The sequence below is a fragment of the Gigantopelta aegis genome, chromosome 4, assembly GCF_016097555.1.
Source record: "Gigantopelta aegis isolate Gae_Host chromosome 4, Gae_host_genome, whole genome shotgun sequence".
Lineage (NCBI taxonomy): Eukaryota > Metazoa > Mollusca > Gastropoda > Neomphalida > Peltospiridae > Gigantopelta > Gigantopelta aegis.
Window position 1 is genome coordinate 52194222 of NC_054702.1, and position 25185 is coordinate 52219406.

Consider the following 25185-nt stretch of genomic DNA (forward strand, 5'->3'; position numbering starts at 1 on the left):
ATCACCTGCGGACCAGGAAAGCGCTTTACTAGACTACGTCCCGCCCACAATAGAAGACGTAACCCGTTACACTCATACACGCTGAGAAGCGGATCAAAGGCGAGTGGGTCAGGGAACCCTCTTCTCTGAAAATATTCACGTACTCTTTATTCCTCTTGTTTCCATTGCAGGCCCGAAGGAACGATATCTGGAGTGGGGAGCACAAACCCCAGGTGAGAGGGCACAGTCGTGTGTGCGTGTGTGGGGGGGGGGGGGGGGAGGGGGCGATAAGCTATTTATTTTTTATTTATCAATATAGAGTAGAACAAAAAACATATTTTCATCCTCGGGTAGGAGAGCGCGCGCACACACACACACACACACACACTTGCCTAACTTGCACCGTTCGGACGAAATTCAGTCCTCGGGTTCGATCATGGAAATGAGGTTTAACATACATGTACTACTATGCGCTCGGACGAGTACGTTCATTTCATGTATACTTATTATCGTTCTTAATTGTATGGGTTGTCTGTCTAACTCAGTGGGTTAGTGGTTAAGTATGAATTAAGGAAGTCGGTTTAGTGGCCTTACAACTAACCATTTAGTCGTTTCTCGTTCTGGGTGGAAGCCGGTACCGGGATACGAACCCAATGCCTCCCAGCTTAAAGTTAGATGGCTTAAGCACTACACCACCGGGGCCACTGTAGTCGAATACATGTGTGCCTAGATCGTCACCCATCTAACGTATAGGGTGCATTTTCACTTAATAATCATGTTATAGCTGTATATTTAAAAATGTTAAAAAAAACACCCCTTCCTTTTCTTGTTCTAAGTACGGTAGTTGACAATTGGCCCAGATTGGTCCTCTCGACTCTACTTCCACACATGAATATTTGTGCAAAGTCAGTGGGAGTATGGATCCTATTACTGATTACAAGCACTGAAATGATATATGGTCCTATATATGCCAACGTTCGCCTTAAGCGCTTTAAAATGCATACTCATAATCATCTTCATAAATCAAGGCTAATATTCGTTCCTCGTATTCAGCCTTGATACATGTAGTCAAGATTACTGATATCCACTACTAGCGCCCTCTATTGGAAGAAAATTTGTAAGACCGATTATGTCCCTTACACGATAACATCGCTGACCAGTCACAGCATCGGTAACATGTGACAATCTTGAAAGCAATATCAAAAATTAGGTCTCACTACACAGATCACTTCCGGGTGAGAGTTGATTGATGACGGTCCACTATAGTTCCTAATTGTGGCACATGTTATGGTTCACATATTCACTTCTAGGAAATGGTGAAGAATTAAAACAATATGTATGTTTAATGGTAAGCCTTCTGGCTGTAGTTTGCCCATGTTATTTTGTAATATTGTGCATCGACCTTTTGGGACATGGGTATAGAGTGCAAGTGACAGCCGGAGTGAATCGGTTAATGAACCACCTGTTCGGACGGGTACTACAGCCAGATGCGGTCATATAGCAAAAAATTGAGACGGAAATGTTCACAATTTTGGAATGAATATAAATGCTTATATAATGTATGTTCGCAATGGTGTATGTTGTTAGTACCAACGAGAACCCGTGCTATGGGCAATCTTCGCTTGAAGTTGGGCAGTTTAACATGGGTTTCAATGGCAGATGACATCTGTGTAGTGAGACCATAATGTAAAACATGAAATTACTGTTTATCCCAAAATATATAAGTTTAGCAAGCCAAAATGAAAATGTACTAGTGTAGCATCTTTATAAAAGGTAATTACATCGATGTGGATTTGAGCCAAGCGTATGGGGGCCCTATTTGGGTAAATATAGCAAACATGTCAATTTTATTTATTTTTATTATTTTTCTTTTTCTTTTCTTTTTATTTTTTAGGGGTGTGTGTGTCAAAATGTATATTCTAGTGTTCTTACATGTAATAAATAAATTGATATGAGTGTCTAACACTGAGTTTCTCATTGAAAAAGGTCAAAATTCAAGGTCACAAGGTCAATATCCAAATTCACCCTAATTTCTGTGATTTTGTGCATAATGAATTTTTTCGAATGTACAGTCATAGTGACAAACAGTTTTGATGGTATTGTGAATATATAACATAGTATTCTACTATGAAAGTAGAATTTGTATCTGCCATTAATAATATGTGGATCTTCATGCTGAAATATACAGAAGAAAACAGGATTTCAACACTTCATTATGAAACAATTGTTGCCCATAGCAACAATTGATGGAAACTAATATTTTTAATGAACTAACTAGATAATTAGCTTCTTTGTTTGTTCCCCATATCAGAACTACCAACAAGGTCATACATTACCATATAGTGGCTGCTTGTTTGATGGCCATCTATTGTGTGGATGACCAAGGAGTAACAATGTGATATGAAGTTTTATTGGATGGTGTGGTGCATCTATCTTTTGGTGTATTGTTTAGAGTTCATAAGTTACACGCCTCTAGTATAGCTTTCCATGGTGTAAATGACCCAAATTATCAAACTGACTTCAAACCAAGTTTGACAAAATCGGTCAATAGACTTTAAGGTCTCACTACACAGATCACTTCCGGGTGAGAGTTGATTGATGACGGTCCACTATAGTTCCTAATTGTGGCACATGTTATGGTTCACATATTCACTTCTAGGAAATGGTAAAGAATTAAAACAATATGTATGTTTAATGGTAAGCCTTCTGGCTGTATTTTGCCCATGTTATTTTGTAATATTGTGCATCGACCTTTTGGGACATGGGTATAGAGTGCAAGTGACAGCCGGAGTGAATCGGTTAATGAACCACCTGTTCGGACGGGTACTACAGCCAGATGCGGTCATATAGCAAAAAACTGAGACGGAAATGTTCACAATTTTGGAATGAATATAAATGCTTATATAATGTATGTTCGCAATGGTGTATGTTGTTAGTGCCAACGAGAACCCGTGCTATGGGCAATCTTCGCTTGAAGTTGGGCAGTTTAACATGGGTTTCAATGGCAGATGACATCTGTGTAGTGAGACCTTAACCGCCGGACGCTGACGCTGCCATCTTTGTTTACAATAACAAGGGAATCTATAAGGAGCGTTGCGATTCGCTGCAATCAGATCTCGGGGGGGGGGGGGGGGGGGGGGAGAACTAGAGATTAGACGCGAATATCGCGCCTTTTACCCTACCGATTAACGTAACGCCGATGCGACTGTCGAGTCGCCGTTAATCGGTAGGTGATTGTCAAGCATTAAAGAGGAAACCCACCATATTTGTTCCATCAGTAACTAGGGATCTTTTACATGCAGCATCCCACAGACAGGATTGCACATACCACACCCAATGGGCTCACCGATGGAAATCGATCCTAGATCGACCACTGAGCTAAGTAAGTAGAAATTATGTTTCAATTTCAAATATTCCACATACCGGTATGTCGCAAATTGAGGAAAACCATATTTAAATGACAGGAAATGCATTTTGAAAAAATTACAATTTAAAAAAAAAATTAAAACCAGATTCCAAATTTACACAACTTTATTGTATAAAGTCTATATCGTAGGTGAATGTCCACGCGGTAAATGGTTCAAGTTCGTTTTTCTGCGTGCACGGCATTATCATGGCTGTCTGGCGGTAGCCCGTGGAAGGGTCTGGGTCACTGACATGCATCACACAGTGGTTGACATCAAACCACACGACCTGCTGTTTTTCATTGATACTCCACTGTTGATTCACATCCTTCTCCGTGCAAACATCCAACACTAGATACATATTTCTTACAGACACACATTCATCTTTCACGGTCATTTTACCTTCACTTGATACAGCTATGCTGAGTGCTGCACGACCCCAGCAGTCTACCATTTCAAAAGGGCTCGACGCCGGTTTATCGGCGACGCCAACACACAGTGAACTCGCCTTATTTTTCATCTTCCCAAATTTTACTGTAGTGTTTGGAAAGGTTTCAAGTTCCGGGAATACGTTCCGGATGTACCACGAAAAGTCATTGCATTGGAGCTTTTGTTGTATTGCCCTTATTCGTGAGTAGTCCCCGGCGTCTCCATTGGGAGACACGCGTCTCTGGTGGACAGCATAGAAAAACTTTTTATATTCGCCCAACCACAAGTCAGCAATGCGTTTTTCATTGTATAATAAATCATCGTAGGTCATTTTAAATGGATGTCCAGTTTTGAATATATGTCCAACTCGCGAACATTCCAAAATTTTCATTTTTCCGCCACACATCCAAACTCTGAGAGAAAGTTCCACATCCTCAGCGCCCCACGTCTTCATGTCCACATCAAGGCCCCCAATATCTAAGAAATATGTTTTATCCACTGCAAAACAGCATCCAATAATGGCTGGCGTGGCAATAGGGTCAGACGGGTTTCGTTTAAGGAGCTCATCTTGTGGGATTGGGGAGAAAGTGTATCCTAGAGTCCATTCGAATTCCCCGCGCATATTCTCCATGTACTTTCGGTAGTCGAACGTTATGGGGTCGATGATGTCAATGGCTGGTTGCACAACAGTTCTAGCGTCTTTGTAGATCTCCCAGGCGATGGGTTCGAGCCATCCCTCGTTTACTTCAGTGTGCGAGTCGAGATAAACCAACACCTGTCCCTCTGCTCTCTCTGCACCCAAAACACGCGACTTCATCGTCCCAAGACGCTCAGCAGATCTAATAATTTTCACCTTTTTAAACTTTTGTAAATAATTCTCCAGCGGCGATTTGAGAAATTCCAAGGAACTCGTATCATCAATGACTATGATCTCGTGGAGGAGTCCTGGTGGGCTTCGCGACAGCACGCTGTGAACTGTACGAAGAAGTGTCGACCAAGGCTCGTCGTGCATTGGGATCACCACCGAAACAGTTGGTAAAGCAGACGATGTTATATTTATTTTCCTGCACTCGTACGGCCTCGTGTCTGGAATGACCCTGTGCAGTGAAAGGCTATGCGACCTCGACACATTGATGAAGAATCTCTCAAATTCTAGATGTTCGTCGGTAGGGAAGTTTGCCGCCTGCTGGTTTTCATCTTCTCTTCCCGACGTATAAGTGATCGTTTTGGGAAACGTTTTATCAACCATGGTACTTTCAAATCTGCTGACCACGATTTTCCGAACAGACTGTAAGTCGTTTACCAACACAAAAATGTAGACACCAATCACCAATAATACCAAAACAATTATCCATTTGTGGCGAATATTTCTTATTTGACCCATGTTTATTCGATCGCTGCACACCAGTGACTACGAATGACCGCTCACAGTGAGGCATTATGAACATGCACGTGCGTGTACAAAGTCGCGTTGTACAAGCTCAGCGCTGCGTGAGAAGTCCCCAAATAGTGCCTTTCTGTCAACAGTGATGTGGATGGCTGAGCAGCGCTATTCTGCGCTGAAGAAAAGAAAGAAATGTTTTATTTAACGACGCACTCTACACATTGTATTTACAGTTATATGGCGTCAGACATATGGTTAAGGACCACACAGATATTGAGAGAGGAAACCCGCTGTCGCCACTTCATAGGCTACTCTTTTCGATTAGCAGCAAGGGATCTTTTATATTCATCATTCCACATACAGGGTAATACACTGGCTGGAACGATAAATAGCCCAATGGACCCACCGACGGGGATCGATCCCAGACCGACCGCGCATCGAGCGAGCGCTGTACCACTGGGCTACGTCCCGCCCCGCTATTCTGCGCTGACAGCAGATTTTTACATTTAATTTTTTGTTCAACAACACTACCCTAGGCGCTTATATACTCATCGCATTTCACAGAGAGAGAGACGCCCAGACACACACACACACACACACACACACACACACACACACACGCGCCTAGACACACACACAGAGAGACGCCCACACACACACACACACACACACACACACGCACGAGATAGGCAAGCGTTCTAGCACTGAGCTACACATCGCCCCCTCCGATTTTAAATGCCGCGTTTACCAGTGTTAATTCATTGATTTGTATTATGACCATTTGACTTTCCATAAAATAGAACCTTTCATAATTAGCCTATATAACACCAGATGATGAAGGAGGAGGGTAAGCGGGGCGTAGTCTTGTTGTAAAACGATTGCCTGGTGCGCGGTCTGACTGGGATCGATTCCCGTCGATTGGGCTATTTCTCGTTCCAGCCTATGCACCACGATTGATATATCAAAGGCCGTGATATGTGCTATCCTGTCTGTGGGATAGTAGATAAAAAAAAAAAAAACCATGCTACTAATACAAAAATATAGCGGGTTTCCTCTCTGAGACTAAATGTCGAAATTACCACGTTTGACATCCAATAGCCGATGATTCATAAATCAATGTGCTCTAGTGGTGTCATTAAACAAAACAAACTCTAACTTTTTTTCGAAATTACCATAGCACCAAAACCACCCCGCGCCCGTTACCGACCCCGGTCGGGCTGCTGGCGTTCTCTTGCACCTGCCAGTACGAGCGGTCCCCTCTCCCACCCACCCCAACCCTTTCCTATCCTGGACAGAGGAGCCTGCCATGGTCGGCACCTGCAACCAGGACAGGCGTGCGATGCAACAGCTTTCTCTGGATGTGCACGTAAACCCCTAAAATTTAGTCGCGGCGGAACGTTAAGTGGTAGAACGCTCGCTTTACCTTGGTGGTGGTGGCAGTGTGTGTGTGTGTGGGGTCGATCCCCCACAGTAGACTCGATCGGGGTCTTTCCGCTCTTGTACATCAAAGGCCGTTGGTGACACTGCACTGTTTATAAATGAGAAATAGTATAATATATGAGATACGCTTGCCATTCCCGTCTCTGTCCCTCCTCTGCGTGTACTATTCCCCACTGTGAACCGTGGTACAAAGGTGGCAACATCATCGTAATGTATTTCACAGTGGTGCATGGATGGGACGTAAAGTAAAGCGCTTTCCTGATGTGCGGTCAGTCTGGGATCGATCCACGTTAGTGGGCCCATTGGGCTCTTTCTTTCCAACCAATGCACCACGACTGGTATATGAATGGCAATGGTGTGGTTCATATAAAAGAACCCCTGCAATTGGATAAAATGTTGCGGAATTTCTCTCTAAGGCCCAAAAACATACTGGATCTGGGTCTGGGTCTGGCGAGTATGAAACGCACTGAATCGAATATGATAAAACACACCGCATCTGTGCTGGCGTCAACTACAGATCTGGCAAAAGACGTCATAGAACATGCGCTATATTTTTACACTGCCAGACCTTATTTTTGTCAAAATTAGACACCTCCCTCTCCCCTGTAACACTCCGTAACGCTAGACTATAGACCCCCAAAATATTACGTAGCGCTTGGAACCCATGCGATGGGTATAATATAATTTTAACGTACTGTTTGCAAGTTGGGAAAGCGCAGATCTATACGCATGTCAACTCGATTTATAATCCTTCTTTATTGGATGTATACGCCTAGCTATAACTACCTACATTAAACATTGTCGCTGTGACAGAGCGTTTATGAAAAACACAAAATGATAAAAAAAAAAGTAATAACAAATGTTTTAAAGTTTTGACATAACGCTGTTAAATACCCCCCCCCCCCCCCCGCGTAATGCGACATAACGTTTGGACGTACTCCCACCCACCCACCCACTCGAGCGTTGCGTAATATTTGAATGGCCCCTAAGAGTTATGTACAGACACAGACGTCAATATACACCTGGACCCATATTCACAAAACATCGTAAGCCTACGACTGAAGAGCTATTCACGAAACAAAGAAAACGTAAGTTACGTGTAAAGTTGGACGTAAATATAAGAGTGCCTCCGGTTACAACTAACGCTGCACGTAAGTGTGTACATATAATAAATCAAGCACGATCGCCGTTATTTACTATTATTTACGGAAACTGGCAGCATTTCCAATAATTGAAGCAGTTTGCGATGGCGAACGCCCACGGATTTAACATTTTTGTTGGTGATCGAACGGATGTTTTCGACTCGGCCAATTTCTCCTGAGTTATCTTTTCCTTTTTAAGAACGTCCTAAAGTTTGTACCAAAACGCGGATCCACACCAATACCAAAATGCCATGGTTCACCGTGTTTTTGTTAGCAGATAACAAACAAAATTGCGTTTCAAGCATTTGCGCATTTACCCGGAAGCCATCGTTTCTAATGTTTTTTTATTTTATTTCTCCGGTGAGAGCTGCAATCGTAGATTTACGTCCAACTAAGTTACGTTTACATTTACGACCGTCTTTGAGAATAAGGTGCTTGTTGCACGTAAACGTAAATCTACGGCAGACGTAAGTGCTAGTCGTAGACGTAAAGTTACACCTTTTTGTGAATATGGGTTCAGGGCCCGTGCTTATGAAACTTAAAGTCTAGACTTTAATAAAGTCCAGCCTTTAAAGGTAGGGTCAACTCAAACAAGAGCCTTATGTGTTGGAAAGATGCATACCCGGACCACCAACACATACTGACACTTTAGCAAATGAAGAACGCGTAATTTTAGAGTTAATAAAAAATCATGATTATTCCTGCTAACTGGGGGCAGCCATTATGTTTAGTTTTTGTGACGTCCGGTGGGATAGCTTGGGGCGAAGTGACGTCAGCTCCTTACCATCTCCTGTATGTACAGTGTAAACAAAAGCAGTAATTTTCAACAAGGCGCTTCTCTTTGATCAACCTGACTTGTAAAACAGCATAAATGACGTAATAATATAATAAACTATTTAACTAAATATATTTCAAGTTGCATTAACGGAACAAAATGGGGTTATAGTATTTTTCTCTGTTTAATAATCCAAAGGAAAAATGTACACTATTAGGCCTACTGATATGCTACGTTGGAGCAAAAACGACAACCCACGATACCCAAGTGATAATTTTCTTTTCTTTGGGACTACGTAATAGGTCAGTTCTGTGGTTTTAGATGGAAATGTCTACTTAATCAATAGTTTTACAGAACTATTTACAGTAATAAACCATGTCCATTACAATTTTAGGGGCGACATGTAGTATTCCACAATACCGGTATGTATTTTTGTGTCTAGACAGAGTCAATTAATTGGCTCGTCTGGTTACCAATCAAATACACACCTGCCAAACAGGAATCGCAGGTAGAAGCAACTAACAGCATAGACCAATTAACTAAGAAAACACTCCGTGTAACATTTCAGTACGTAGGTTAATGCATGGGCAAAACATTGTTAATTGTTTCGACTTGTTGTGTAGCCACTTTGACAATGGTATTTTATTTTGTATTGAAAAATAATATATATAGTGCTGGATATACAAGTTATTGATGGCTTACTGGGATGTGTATTATTACAGAACATTGCAATGTATGACTATTCATTATCCCGCAAAAACCAGGTAGATTGTGTTTCTCTAGTTCTAAGGCTCATTCCTGACGTTACGCGTTAAGTATTACGTAACCACCAGCTCGCCAGAGGGCGTACTCACTGAGATGGTACAAAATGGCTGCGCCCGTTATATCAGGCCTCAGACCACAATTAATTTCGCTATATGTTTCTATATAGCCTTAGTGGCTATAACATTTTTATTAATATCAGCAGGCGTGTTAAGTTTTGTATGTACCTTTGCCTGCATGGGGGACACATACCTTGAAAAGGACAACCCCTGTTGTCCAGCTCTTTCTCCCAGCATATTGGATTAAACAGACACACCCTCTAAACCAGGCCGGAGTACACCCATTTTACACAAAAAGCACTACTTTTGCATGGGCCGGAATTACCACAAACAAGTCTTCAATGTCAACAAGTTACACATGTTTACAAACTACATGCTATCCCCTGTCACTTCAGTCAAACAGTTGCCACTTCATAGCTGTCTGCCATGAAATAATTACAGTCAAACAGCAGACTACTTGCGCGGTCAAATTTCCGGATTTTCGACAACCAAATGGGAAGATAACTGTAATCTGAGGCCATATATAATAACCGTCACATTTAACCGTTTTATTAATTAACTATACGATTATACGTGTTAATATTAAGCAATAATGTGCATTATATATCGTTGAATATGCATACCAGGCCAAATGCCTTAATTGTCCTCTCCTTTAACGTAATGCTATTTGAATGGCGTTGCCATGACGTTAAAGTCTGGACTTTATTAAAGTCTAGACTTTACGGTTTATAAGCACGGAGCCAGACAGAACAGAACAGAACTTTATTACACTCTAAGCCATCGTTTGATGGCATTTGAGGAACACATATATACATACATATCAGCGTCAAGATAACAGGCTTCAATAAAACAAATAATTCATATACTGTACATACTAGAAGTCTTAGGAGGAACAGAAAGTTTTGTTAATAATAGTTACAAATTTACATAGCTTTCTAAAGATGCCAATTTTTTTACAATTAAAAATCTGCTTAAATTTATGAATATTTGGTCTAATGGTATAATATTTATGAATATATTTACATCTTTCTTCAGTAAATTTTGTACAAACAAATAAATAATGAAATCCATCACCAATGTCATCAGTAGAACAATAAATACATTTTCTCTCTGCATATAAAATATTGGACCACCTTCCTGTCTCAGTTGGTAAAAAGTGATTAGCAATACGAAATCTAAGAAATACATTACACATAGTTTTATCCAGTAGCGTACTTGCAGACTCGGTGTATGGGCCTAAGACTATGAGTCACAATCACCAAATGTTTGACATCCAATAACCGATGATTAAACAAAACAAATTTTAACTGTCACAATGGTGTAAACTATGATTAAGAGTAATGGAATAATATTTAAGTCCATCTGACACAGGTGCTCCTTTGCATCAAAGGAGGAAAAATTATTCCAAACGTCAGAATTCACAAGGGAAATAACTCTAACAGAACATATTTTTAAAAATGGCGTGGTTGTTTCTTTTTCGATTTTTGAATAAAGATTGTTATAGACAGTGAACGAGAAAGTGAAAGTAAGTATGCTTCTTGTGTCAGAACACATAAAATTGTTTATATAACTGTGAAAAATAAAAGTCTGCAATTAAACACGTATTGCCCCCTAACAGTGCCGTCGTTCGAATGCCTGACGTTATCACGGTTTTGTTACCAAGCCTTATTTTGTCCCACCGGTTTGTCTCCCCCCACCCCAAGTTATTTCGCTCCACAAAATGGTAGGACTTTCCTTTGGCACTGTCATGTATACAGACCATTATAACTACATATCATAAATAGTAGACTTAGGGTTAGTGACAGTGCCAAAGGAAAGTCCTTCCAAAGAAAGTGTCTCACAGCCCAATAAAATATTGTTCAACCAGATACATACATGTTAGCATTAATAGAGATCATTAAACAAGCTTACATGTGTGTCGTATTGATTTTACTAAATAAGTATCGGGAAAGCATAATGTGGCTTCCCCAGTCTTAGCTCTGTGTACTCCAGGGCTGGCCAGAAGTACTAATCCGCTCGTCCCAGACGAGTAAAATTTAAAATTCAGTCGTCCGCCAGGAAACCAAAATATTTTAACACAAAAAAGCCTCTTTATCCCTTCAATTCCGTAGTCTGCAGCAAGCATCATCCGCCATTTCAAAGCTTGGCCAAGACCGTGTGTGTGTGCGCGTGCATGTCAGGGCCTTAAAATCACATAAACGGTAGTTTACAGTATTATATTGGTAAACTCACGAAGCCGAACTTTCGTTTCCTGTGATTATTATATCGAGTACCGTATTTGACCGGAAGTAAAAAAGTTTGTTTTATTTAACGACGCCACTAGAGCACATTGATTTGTTTTATCTTATCATCGGCTATTGGACGTCAAACATATGGTCATTCTGACACTGTTTTTTAGAGGAAACCTGCTGTCGCCACATAGGCTACTCTTGACCGGAAGTAAGCCCACGTCTTTGAATAAGGCCTCCCCCCCTCTTTTTGAAGGCATTTAAGAAATTAAGCCTTTATTCGTAATCATAGTGTATCATGTCGGTGTCTGTGAAGTAAATTGCCAAAAATGTTAAAGGATCGAAAAATAACTGTTTAGAACTTTACGAGAATGCCAGATGCCAGAATTTCTAAGGTAAAGTGGGGTTACACTCCTCCTGAAAATGAGGGAAATTAGATGCCCTAAAATGCAATGTCTTGCATTCTACAAGTGAAATTCATCCTGAAACTATAGGGGTATACATTTTTTTAAACATTTGAAAACACAAAATATCTTTGGTACATTTCGTCTATTATGATCCCCCCTCCCCCCAAACAAACAAACAAAAAACCAACTAATAACAATTGAAATTAATGTTATTCACTCTGAAATCATTAACTCAAAGTAGCATATGTTCGATGATCATTCCAAAGTAAAGGGTTAACGTTTAAAAAAAATAAAATATCATAAACTCATTTCTAATTTTCCTTCATTGTAGTAGCATTTTTGTTTTTCTTACATTACCAAATTAAGGGAAATAAACATATTTAGTAATACAGGGCTTTGTATGATGTAAAATTGTTTGACACGTACTGGTTATATTTCCCTGTATATCTTGAACTATGCGGATAATAATAATTTATATTCCACTTGTTATTGATACTTTGGTCTATAAATGTACATGTAATTGAATTATTGCTACATAGATCCACAATTTAACAGAAAAACACAACTTAATTATTTTTTAACTACCACTGTTTAACATGTTTGAAAAAACAACAACTTACATGTACATTAGTGCGTTTTAGCTAAAAGAATTTACACAGAGTGTATAAGTTTCAAGTTATGTACATTTGGGTCTGTCTTTAGTATGTCACTCTGATTTTAAAAATGCTGTGGAAAGCTTTAATTACATGTTTTCATTTCAGATATATATGTTGGATGGGAAACAGGAAGATGTCTCTGACAGTGAAGGTGAAATTTTACTGCTGTCTCCAATATCTGTTTCTCTAAAACCTGCTAATGAGATAAGTAAGCATGCTAGCAGAAATCCGTTTAGAGATGAAACTAATTCAGGTGATAAATGTCCAGTAACCCTGACATGAAACAACAACATTGTCCATTTGGTAAATCTGATCAATCCATTACCACGGATTTAATAAAAAGTTATTTGTAAGATTGCCAGTCATCTTGTACTTGTACTGGCATTATTTCATACTCTTAGTACAGTTTACGCCAGCTTGTACACAAGTACGCACCCTGTGTACAGGACAAACCAGAACTCAAACTCAACGGTTCATACCCTTCTCAGTCTGTACTCGTAGGCTACTAGGGCATACAAAAGTACAAACATCATGAACTTTGTACATGTAAAGTTAAAGTTTACTCTCTCTTTTTTTTTTTAATGACACCACTAGAGCACATTAATTTATTAATTTTGGTAATTCTGACATATAGTTTTAGAGAGGAAACCTACTACATTTTTCTATTAGTAGAAAGATATTTTTTTATATGCACCATTCCACAAACAGGATAGCATATTTTTATATCACAGCCTTTGATATACCAGTCGTGGTGAACTGGCTTGAACGAGAAATGGCCCAATGGGCCCACCGACAGGGATCGATCCTAGACCAACCATGTATCAGGCGGGCATTTACCACTGGGCTATGTCACGCCCCTTTGTATATGTATGTACGAGTGATACATATACACATTCAAGCAGCAGTTTAGTGGGCCTTTTAGTCATCTACCGGTCCAACAAGGGGGACTATAGGTTTCATCTCCGTCTGTCCATCCGTCCGTCTGTCCCACATATTATTTCCATGACGTTTTCTTCACAATGCCTTGAGGTATTGAGTAGAAATTTTGTGTATGTAGCTTTATCATGTACTGATACAGATCAAGTTTGACTTTTGTTGCAATTTACCCATTTTTGACAGAGTTATGGCCCTTTAACTTAGGTAATAGGTAAACAAAAAATTCCAGATTTGTTTTGCATTGCCTCAAGATACTTAGTTATTGAGCTAAAATTTGGTGTATATGCTTTATCATGTACTGTTAGCGATCAAGTTTAACTTTCGTGCATCAGGGCTAGCTCTGGGTGATCAGAAAAGTTTGCCAAATTATGTCTTCATGTTAAAAACTTGTAGAAGTGCCATTATTTTCTATCAAAATATCAATTACATGTGTATTACATAAAATTATTTCCCCAAATTGAAATAAAATTCGGCAATTATTTAAAAAATTCACAACTGGCAAATTTGGCAAGTGCCAGAGCTAGCCCTGATGGTGATTTACCCTTTTTATCTTTTTGTTTTTTTTACAGTTATGACCCGTGAACATCAGCAATACGAAAATGTGTTTGGGCCAGTAGAGGACATGTATTGCTTTAGCAGTACTCTCAGAATGCATGTTTTTACAATAAATAAAATTTTACATGTAGTTCTTCTGTGTATAGTTGGCAGATATTTGAAAGTTCTTTAATGAGATTCTGTTCGTCCAATGATCATATTGTGCATTATTCCATTTAGGTACTCTGTTTACAACCGTGAAGAAATCTTCACCCCAAAGTTCAAACCATGAGTCTGGATTCCATCTTCAGAAGTGCTCGGTTCCACTCTGTAGATGTGATGATGAACAAACAGTTACCCAGCCTCTGTCGTCTGAGTCAGATTCCAGTGTCCAACTGCCTGGTACGAGACACAGAAGTAAAATGAGCACTCAGACGAAGAATTTCCCTTTAGTGTTAAGCGATGAGTCCACTGATGATGATGATTATATCATTATTGATTTAGATGACTCACTGGAAGATGCAGGTAGCAGTAATAAGGAGGACGTATGTGTGAAGGAGGACAATGATTCCCATAGCACAAACACTGATGAAGGAAGACCTGCTACCGACATGACCAGCAGTACCACTTCTGGTGGCCAGTGGCTGTCTAAAGCCACTCAACACCAGAAGACATCAGGCTTAGTTGAAAACCATGCACCCACTTTCACGCCTCCAAAACAAAAAGTACACAACTCTGACAACAAGGCCATAAATGTGGTGAGCAACGTGGAAGACGAGCTACTGCCAGTGCAGCATTGTTCAAAGGATCATGTAGGTCTGACCAGTGGTGAGGAGAGCTCGAAACCATTGCCGAGAAAAAACAATCTTTCTTCAGAAAGAGAAAGCAAAACGGCTCGTTCTGGTTTAAGTTCAAAGCCGTTACCATCGAAAGATACTTGTTCCAAAAGCATAATCAAATCGCCATGTTCAATTTTTGAGAGAATGTCTCAGCAGTCGTGTGGGAGAAGCAAAAGGAACATGGCAGAAGATTCTGAAGCAATGTTTACACAGAACACACAGTCTTTCGGTGATGACCTACCCACTTTGAAGTGGCCCAAGCTGCGGAATGAGCGTAGAAGGTCATCTCAGGTGTTGAAGAAAGCTTCTGAGACCAAATGTGTGGAAGCAGAAAGCTCTGATAGCGATGTCCCTTTAGATGCCTTATTAGAAAGCATTACTAACATTATTAATCCAAATGCTCATCCTCACTCTACTGAAACAAAACAATCTCCACCTAGAAAAACATTGGTTGTTAATAAAGGCGGTCAAAGTGGCCGAAGAAAGAAAAGAACAGTGAAAAAACGTTCTAGTAAAAAGAAATCGCACATGCTGCAGGATGATGATTTTGTACTTGAAAGTGAAAGTTCTAGTAGTGAATCAGCTAACACGGTGCTGAGTGACGTTTCCACTGACAAAGAATTAGTTGCAGGAAGTTATCACAAATGGGATGTTTTGAAAAACCCCACTGTTACTGAGGCAGGTAATAATGGGTCGATTGTAAGTACAGAATCTGATAGTGTTTCTGAAGGTGACGATTATTCTATTATTGACACGCCACCACGTTCCAAAGAGAAAAATATTTTTTCAGCATTTTGTTTAAATAAGCAAGCTGGTGAATCTTCAAGCAAATCTAAAGGTCATAGAAATAGTGAGAAAGTCATTTCCAAACATGGAAATAAAAATTGTGCAAAACATGAGAAAAAACTAAAGGGATGTACAGAAGAATGTGTCACCACAGTGCCTACTGACAACCGTGGTTTTATGGGCAAATTATTTAAAGTGCAAAATAAAATGAAGTCACAACAAAATCAGCTATTAAGAAAAATAAGCTCTAAAGAATCTTCAGTATTTTTAAATGATGATACTCTGGAACGTAATGTAAATCAGAGTAGGTGTGCTTCCAAGAAAATAAAAGTGATCGGTATGGAATCTGACTTTGATAGTGATGCTGACACCCAGGACCCAATGGATTTCAACCAGATAGAACGATCAGAAACCGCTTTAGCAAAGACCAAGGTTGTGTGTGAATCTCATGTCGATGATGATGATGATGACATACAGGAGCCACAGCTGTGCATGGATTTCACAGATGATATTGAAGATGAAACACAGGATCCATCCCAGTATCCAAATCAGGATGCTGTCTTTACAGAATGTAAGGTCCAACACAATGGTGCTGATGCAGAAGTTGACAAAGGTGTTGCAAATACTGATGAAGTAGACTCGGTGGCTGCTCACATTAAGACTGAACCAGTAACTGATCATGAACAAGATGCAGAAGACAAGAATTTTGGTTACACTCAAGAGGACGACTGTATTTATATCTGCGACAGCTCTGATGAAGAGGAACTGCAGAATTTTTCACAGACGACCTTCAAAGCATCCACACATTCCGATTCCGATTCAGATGATCTAATCTTTTTGGACTATTTTGATGGTGATGAGATTCTGGGGTCTGTCCATGTGAAGCAGGAACCAATGGAAGATGAAGCTGATCGCATGTATTTAGAAGACACTCAGATTGACCATAATGACAATTACAGCAGTGCATGTGTTCGTGGTGATGCATCTGATGACAGACATGAGCCATCTGGTTATGCTGGGATTGGTTCCACTGCATACACTGCTGCAACACAGGTTGATGGTGTGCCCACAGACTTACATGAAACAGGGCCGAGTAGCATTTCTGATGATGATGATGTCTACAGTGCTATGACACAAATAATGCCTGAAGACATTAGAAGTGTGAAAACGGTTCCTATGACAGTTGCAGTAGAACCTACATGGGATTTAGATGTTGATCCATACCAGCTGGCTACTCAAGTTGATAGAGACGAATTATCTAAAGATTTACAAGTTGACTATAAATATAGCAATCGTAATGTTACAAAACAAGCTGGAGCTCAAAACAAAGTGCAGTCAGACTGCAGATCATTTGAGAGAAATGAAAATCTTGAAGATCCTTTTCATTGTGCAACACAAATTGATCATCACAGACCTTCAAAAAGGAAACTGGGAGACATAGAGGATGATGATGATTGTTACAATGCTAGGACTCAGGTCCAGTCAACAGGTAAACCTGACCATACTTCATTAAAACAGTCACGATTAGACTCGTACTGTGCTGACACTCAAGTTGACAGTGTTTACCAAGGAGAAACCCAAGTGGATGAGCCACGACATAGAGATAGTTCTTCCAGAGTAGAGTCAGACATATATCAGGTAGGTCCTGAGCAGGCTGTCGATGAAATATCTGATGATGATGACATGATAGTAATGTATGATGAAAACAGACACAGAGAAAAGACCCCATCATTCAAAGAACATGGTTTTGATGATAGTGACGAAGACTTGTTTAATGCAGCCACACAAATTGATCAAACTCTCTGTAGAACTGAAAACGTGAATGGTGACCAGGTTAAAGGGCCCAAGCACACGTTGCAGAAGTTAAATGCTGACAGAGTTGCATTGCCAGTGTCCAGTGGAAATGAAGATGCTGAAATGTTGTCGGAAGAAGATGATGACCTGTTTAATGCATTGACACAGTACGATCAAGGGTTAAAGCCTGGGACCTCGGATGAGGCAGCAAAATTGGAAAATAAAATTGCACAAGAAACTATTGATGATGCATACAATTATGAAACACAGATTGACTTGCCTTCAGACAACGATTCTGTTAACAAGCAACATAAAGATGATGATAATGATATGGACAAGTATCTCTGTGCCACACAGGTTGATCCAGGGCCATTAACTAAGTCTGGCTTTGATGATGATAGTGATTCATTACCTGAATTAGAAGACGTTAATTTGGACGACATTCCTGTGGATCCAATGCATTTCCCGGACAAAGAAGATAAACCACTGAACAAACATATACGAGTCAACAGTGGTGAAAAGCTAACAACTGCAAGTGCACTAAGAACGACTTTGACAGAAATAAAGCAAAAGATGAGTAAAAAAAGAACGTTACTGGTAACACCTCCTCAGAAACTTAAGAGTAAACAAGAAATGAGACACGGTGCTGTAATTGTCAAACCTCCATCGATGTCTTTCACGAGTTCTGTGTCCAACATTACCACTGTAGACCAGTGGTTATCAAAGTCGAGTGCTCCAGCAGTTAAGACGAAAGAACACAACAAAAAGAGAAAGAAGAGCGGAGAGGAAGAGGTTTCTCTCACTCAGAAATTCATAGAGGCCAGGGAACAGCTCAAGAACAGACAGAAGCTGCCAGCTGAGAAAGTTCCAGCTACTGCAACCAAGCACACAAGAAAATCTACAGGTTAGTTCAATGGCCAAGTCCATTAGGGTAAAGAATGTTGCATGCAAACACTAACATTATTATAATGCTTTTGAATTGATTAAAATATTGTCAGAAATGCAGGGGTTTTTTTTAGTACAGTAATGAATATAAAATAATTTAAGTTTAATTTGAACTTTTGTTTTTTTGCAATGCCTAAAGATATTTAGATGAAATTTTGCACATAGCTTTACCATGTACTGTTAGAAATAAATTTGAACTTTTATGGCAATTTACCCTTTTTTTTTTATAGAGTTATGGTCCTTGAATATAGGAGATACGAAAAAAAAATTGCTCCCGGTAGGGGACATGTATTGCTTTACCAGTACTCTCAGAATGCTTTTTTCATTGAATGGTATGGCTACATGTATGTTGACCAGGTCATCACCTAGGAGAAGCCAGTTATATGCCTTTATTGCTGTGTCATATCATAAATAATCTATGATGTTCTCACCAATGGGTGTGTAAGAAACTTGTGTAAATTGCACAGTAGATTTATCAACATCCAGAATGATTAAACCAGCAAAGTGTTACATAATAAACATGATTTCAGACATCATGATTTCAGGCAAGCATGCTATTTTTCATAAATTTTGATTAATTCTCTGTTTAGATGCTCGTTCTGACTGCTCTGATGTAAAGCTACCAGATGCCGAGGAGATTCTGGCCAAAGGTCTTCCACTGCTTTCTGCCAATGTGCCAGTGGATAAGCTGTACAGACACAGGAATACCTCTGGCCCCGATGAAGTCGGCAAGGAACAAGATTCACATCCTGTTAAATCTAGACCTTCACAGAGATTCGCCTCCAGAACAGCAAGGATGGCACATTCTATGCTGGATACGGAAACAGCTTCCGTCAGTGTGGAAGACAATAAAAGGCTGGCTGGAAGTGAGCATGCCTCAGTGTCGGCAGATAGTGGTATCGACGACATTAACTTTCTGTTCGGGGATGGCGCTGAAACCACTAGCTCAGTGAACAGTTCTAACACAAGTAACTTGAAAAGTTTTAAGGATGGTAGTGCTGTAGTAGTCGAAAAAGAGTTGAGCAAGTCATCTGTCACTGACAAAGTTTGTACTTCAAAGGTGGTTAGTAAATCTACGCATGGCTCATCCAGTTCCTTCAGAAGGCAGCATTCTCAGTCGTCAGGAGGTGATGTCCACAAAAGCAGTTCCTGTCATTCGGAGGTCCCGTCTATCAAAGTCAAAGAGGTTTCAACTTGTGAACGTCCTTCAAGTTCTAAATTGGAGGATTCATCTAGTAAAAGATCTGAAGCAGATGTCTCGTCTGTTAAAAGTTCTTCAGGTTCTAGGAGTAAACATTCATCTGGACACAGCTATGCAGGACAGAGTCACAAGGATAAATTACACAAGAAGAGTGATGCAGTCCATGATGATCATAAATCCAAGGTATCTAATTCTATGAAACGCAGTACCAAACCACACGGCACAGCATCAACAGGCAAAGCAGAAACAACAAAAGACATTTCAAGTAGTAGAGAATCGCATTCAAAGCAGAAGACAGATCGTGAAAAGACATCACATTCAAAGCAAATGCCACATCACAAAAAGGACATTTCAAGTAGTAGAGAATCATATTCGAAGCATGGGACAAATCGTGAAAAGGTGTTACATCCAAAGGAAAAAACTAATCATGAAAAGGAGTCTCATTCAAAGAAAACAACAAATCATGAAAAGATGTCTCATTCAAAGGAAATAACAAATCATGATTCAGTATCACATTCAAAGAAAACTACAAATTTGGAAAAGGTGTCACTTTCAAAGGAAACAACAAATCATGAAAAAATATCATCTATTTCAAAGCACAAGAAGCATCATGAGAAGACCCCATCACATTCAAAGCAGGCGACAAATGACATGTTATCATCAGACTCGAAGCAAAAGACAAATCATGAAAAGCGTACACAGTCAGAACCAAAGACAAATCATGAAAAGCGTACACAGTCAGAACCAATGACAAATCATGAAATGGTATCATCACATTCAAAACAAAATAAAAATGACAAAAACATATCACATTCAAAACAAAATAAAAATGACGAAAACGTATCACATTCAAAACAAAATAAAAATGATGAAAACGTTTCACGTTCAAAACAAAATACAAACGATGACACGGTAGCATCGCATATAGTGGCAAGTGTAACCTCTACATCCAGTTTGAAGGATTCAAAATCTCTGAAACGATCACTTTCCACAGATAAAAATTCCCCGTGTGTGAAAACACCTGTGTCTGCGGTACCACCTGTTGGTGGCTCGTCAGCTGTGATTGGACAGAGTAAACCTCCACAAAAGAAACAGAAAAGGGTGACCTTTGATTTAGTTGGAGCGATCACATCACTGTCTGGCATACTGCCAAAACAGGCAGAGGCAACAGCCAGTACAAGTCACGCTACTGGGGTGATTAAACATTCAATAGAAGACTACAGGAACAGAATGTTAAAGGTATTTAATCGGTGAACGCGTGAAATGCATATTATACATTATATGGTTACATCCAAGAGTAAGACTGTTTTACGAGTATATATGGTATTTTACAAAATGGCTAAATCATTCAGTGAAGTTGAATTGTAATTTATGATTTATAATGATTTAATTGTTGAAATTTTTTAATATTGAATCATATTCAGCAACAAGCTGATTGACTATCAGTAAGATGTAATGTAGCACATATTTGGCACAAACCAGGGCCCAATTTCACAAAACATCGTAAACCTAGTTTTGCACATAAACTTAAATCATCGAGTAAACCACAGTTTTTATTACTATTAATGTAAATGTATGCCCGGTATAACTGCTAGTCGCAGACGTAAACTTACGATGTTTTGTGAAATAGGCAGTGCTAGCTCTGGGTTAACACAAAGTTTTGCCAAATTATCTATTAAACTTCAAAAATGGCACAGAACCAGTTATTTTCTAATAAAATGTAGTAAAATTATTTCGCCAACTTAAAATAAAATTTGTCAATTGTTTTTAAAATTCGCAATTGGCGAATTTGGCTACTACCAGAGCTAGCCCCAGGTCTACACATGTATCTGGGTGACAGAAAATGTGGCCAAATTAAGCTTTAAAAAGAACAGAACCTACAGTTATTTTCCAACAAAATAACAATCATAACATGAAATTATATTTTGCCATCAGGCCAAACAAAATAATAGTTGTGGTTGCAGTTGCCTAACTGCCCCTAGAAAAACTGTGCGGCCCTAATGTTTTTAAAGAAAATCACCACCCACCCCCCAAAAAAAGAAAGAAATTGATGATTGACCTAGCCTAAATTGATTTTTTGTTTGTTTAATTTTTGTACAATATTCAGTTGAGAATTAAATTGTGTTAGGTTTGCTTTCTTGCTACATATATGTCTTAATATAAAATATTTCAGTCTTTTTAAAGAAAGTTTATACAATACCTACCTAACCTAATTAATTTGGCTTGATTTTTTTATATATTTATTTTAATTTATTTATTTTTTTAAAGATTTGAGCCTACCTACCCTAATTTTTCTGTCTTATGTAATCGGAACAACACCTATTATTCTTTTAGGCCTCACGATTATTCCCCTTTGATGACCTTATTTAAGAATTGACTAAATGTATTAATGGTTAGCACATTCATCTTGCAGCCTCAGCCTCCACCACCACCACCTGACACAAGGGAGCCATTGACTCCGGTCAGACAATGGAGTTTTGCTGGGCATGAGGACAACATCATGCAGCCGGTAAAACCTGTGACCAAACCAACATCAGAAAGGGCTCCTGGTGAAAAAGGAAAGCTCATGGACTTCCAGCATTTCCAGTCTCGTATTCTGTGTTGGAACCCGATCTGGTTGACAGAGCAAGGTTTACATTGCTTTTAATTTTACAATATTTCCCGGGGTTTTGTTTTTCGTTCCTTGATTAATTTATAATTATACTGAAATCAGGGTTACTGAAAATAAATAACGTCATTAAAATAAAAATTGTATCTGTCATTTGGGTACTAAAGAAAAGGAGGACATGTGATATTAAAGTATATTTAAAGGAGACCGGACACCAAAAGACATGTAGTGTGTAATGGATTAAGTTAGCGTCAAAGACCGCATTACTCTAATGCCCGGCTCGCTGCGAGGCACCGGTCAGCTGCGCGTCTTAGGTTTGGGGTAAAAACAGAAGTGGGTGGGATTATGCATAGATCTGAATGAAAGCGAGGCAATACGTCATCGGTGAGAGTTACCAAGCAATACCGGTACACGTGTTGATTCTTTGGTTGTGCCTTTTAGTCGTCTTTTTTTTTTTTGTCTCCAGGTTTATCGGAAATTTAATTTACAAGATAATTAGTGTTATTATATACTGTCGACGTAATTATATGATGGTTAACTGCGCAGTGTTTAACTGCAACAGTAACAGCAATGCATCCCAAGAAACGGCCAACATCATGGTTTCGATTTCCAAAAAACCCCGAAAGTTGTTTTAAAACATGGACGCATTATTGTCGTCGAATGGGCTTTACACCAACAAAATACAGCAGGTTATGGTACATTTACAATGTGAAAATTAAAACGAGTATGTACTTAAGATATACATTAAATAAAGGTATTGCAATTTGTTCACATACGAATGTTTAAACTTCACATTTATTTACCTATAATTACCAAATTAATTTTCACCGACAGCCCACAACGACTCCATACTAACGTCTCTTGATCTAGTTGGTTTGTTAACCTCATAACAAAACACCTTCAAAACGTGAATTATTACGTTAGTTAACAATGTTTATCGTCAATTCAGTATATTGTCATTAAAATTAAAATGCTAACACTTTTGCCGGAACAACATATGTTCTCTGGCCAGAAGGAATGATGGTTAATTAGTTTTAAAGCTAATGTCGATTATTAAAGCATAATAAAATTGTACTTTTCAATGCTTTCTGTATGTCATATTAAAAATACTCTACACCAAGTAATTATTTTAATACCTACCCTGGGTTTCTGCCAGAGGGTGCGGAGGGTAAACTTACATGTATGTACTAAAACATCTCAGAAATTAATGTATATGTATATATATATTGTTTTATTTTTTCGATAGATTATAGTAACATAATTGCTGTTTAAAATTTATAAAAGTGCATGAAATAAAATGTTCAATAAAAAACCCCATTTCAAACCTATAACCACGCAATATACTCCTTTGAATATATGTAGTTTTTACAGGCCCGTGGGAACGACTTTTTGGGGGCACTGACGGACCGGGTATAAACTCTACATCAGAGTTTGGTTACAATGGCAAAAATTAATGTGATAAAGAAAAGCTCACAAGTGGGGGGCACCCTTCGACAACCCCCCCCCCCCCCCCCCCCCCCCCCCCCCCCCCCCCACAGTTCCTATGGGCCTGTTTTATTACGTACCCTCAAATTATTTTCTGGCAGAAAACCTGGTACCTTTGGCAGAGGTTGAAACAATTGGTGGTCTAATTTTCGACTGTTACCATAAAATAATATAATTAATCACTTTTGGCATCTAGCAATTTAAAGCAAAATTAACAATAGTTACCACATGGAATAAGCATCACATATTATTTTGTTTTACCTGTAATAAATTTTCATCAGGACTTCCTTCTTCCTCCATGAATGATTAAAGAAAATAATACTGGATATATTGTAATTATTTTTATTTTATTCCAATATATAACAAATGTGTTTTATGTCAGTATGTGGAGCAAACTACCTGAAACAGTTGGTTTGAAATCATGATTACAAAATCCTAAAGATAAAAGGAACTGGTTCCTAACTTCACCCTCTACATATTATCTACATTTGTATAGGCCTGTAGGAACGATATTTGAAGTGGTGGGGAGGGGGAATACAGTCTAGTGAGGGATACAAACTAGATTTTTATCTTTATATCATCTTTATTTATGCAAAGTAGTGAAAATTTAAAACATACATTTTCATCCTAGAGTGTGTGATGGAGAACAAGCCCCTAGGCCCGCCCCTCCCCAGTTCCTACTGGCCTGTTGTATTTTATATTAATAAATGCAAAGACTACATAATAATATTGTCGATAAGACATATTAGTTGTAAAATGATTGTCAGTATGTGGCAACAGTATAATATTTTCCAACATTTCTGTGTTTCTGTACCCGGCTGTGGACAGTTTCGGCAGACTGGTAACACATTTTCTTAATAGTTAAAAGAACACGGTTTAACCAGACACATTAAAACTTGGAGGATAACTAGTTAAGAGAACAAAGTTGTTTGTTAAATTATTATATCTTGCTTTGGTGAGGAGGGGACGCTTTTTGCAAATTTGCGAAATCGGCCTCTGGAATATCCACTGACGGGTCATATTTACATCTATGCTGAACAAGATTTATGATGAAATATTATTACATTTTGTGTGCTTTTCTTCTAATTAGGTCCATTTGCTTCAGTTTACATTAAAAATGTCATAAAAAATTATGTTTAAAAAAATGCTTGTATGCTAGTCTATGACCGTGTGGCTTTCTCGTCTTCGTCGGCAGTTGATTCATCCAAATTTTCATCTAAGACAACATTGCCAGGATTAGGGACAAAGTCTCTGATAAGTGGTTCAAACTGATACGGTTTGATGCCATTAGCACAAGCTGGACACAATTCTTCGTCAATCGAATCGCTAAGTTTGTCCATGCTGCCAGAGTTCGACAAATCCGCTAGCCTGACGCCCGTGGCTAGTGGTCTT

At 39.1% G+C, this 25185-nt stretch overlaps 2 protein-coding genes across 3 annotated transcripts in view; one reads left to right on the forward strand and one right to left on the reverse strand.

The window, feature by feature from the left end:
• Positions 1-3492: 3492 nt before the first annotated feature.
• LOC121372104 (polypeptide N-acetylgalactosaminyltransferase 3-like) lies at positions 3493-7749 on the reverse strand. 2 transcript variants are annotated; one of them, XM_041498368.1, is made up of 2 exons: positions 7734-7749; positions 3493-5371 (listed from the first exon to the last, which is right to left on the reverse strand). In XM_041498368.1, the coding sequence occupies exon 2, from the start codon at positions 5194-5196 to the stop codon at positions 3511-3513; it is 1686 nt and encodes a 561-aa protein (XP_041354302.1). In that variant the 5' UTR covers positions 5197-5371; positions 7734-7749; the 3' UTR covers positions 3493-3510. The 2 variants fall into 2 exon arrangements, with proteins under 2 accessions (XP_041354302.1, XP_041354301.1); XM_041498367.1 differs by lacking the exon at positions 7734-7749 and adding an exon at positions 6620-7168.
• Positions 7750-10814: 3065 nt separating this feature from the next.
• The window catches only part of LOC121370716, a 49927-nt gene continuing 35556 nt past the window's right edge, over positions 10815-25185 (forward strand). The window contains exons 1-5 of the mRNA XM_041496129.1: positions 10815-10899; positions 12771-12816; positions 14376-18458; positions 19090-20939; positions 22114-22330. Of these exons, the coding sequence (XP_041352063.1) occupies positions 12777-12816; positions 14376-18458; positions 19090-20939; positions 22114-22330 (6190 nt within the window). The 5' untranslated portion in view covers positions 10815-10899; positions 12771-12776. The remainder of the gene's footprint in view (positions 10900-12770; positions 12817-14375; positions 18459-19089; positions 20940-22113; positions 22331-25185) is intronic.

What these genes read in the sequence shown, in the direction of transcription:
- LOC121372104 (XM_041498368.1), bottom strand. Translation starts at nt 5,196, where the DNA reads ATGGGTCAAATAAGAAATATTCGCCACAAATGGATAATTGTTTTGGTA.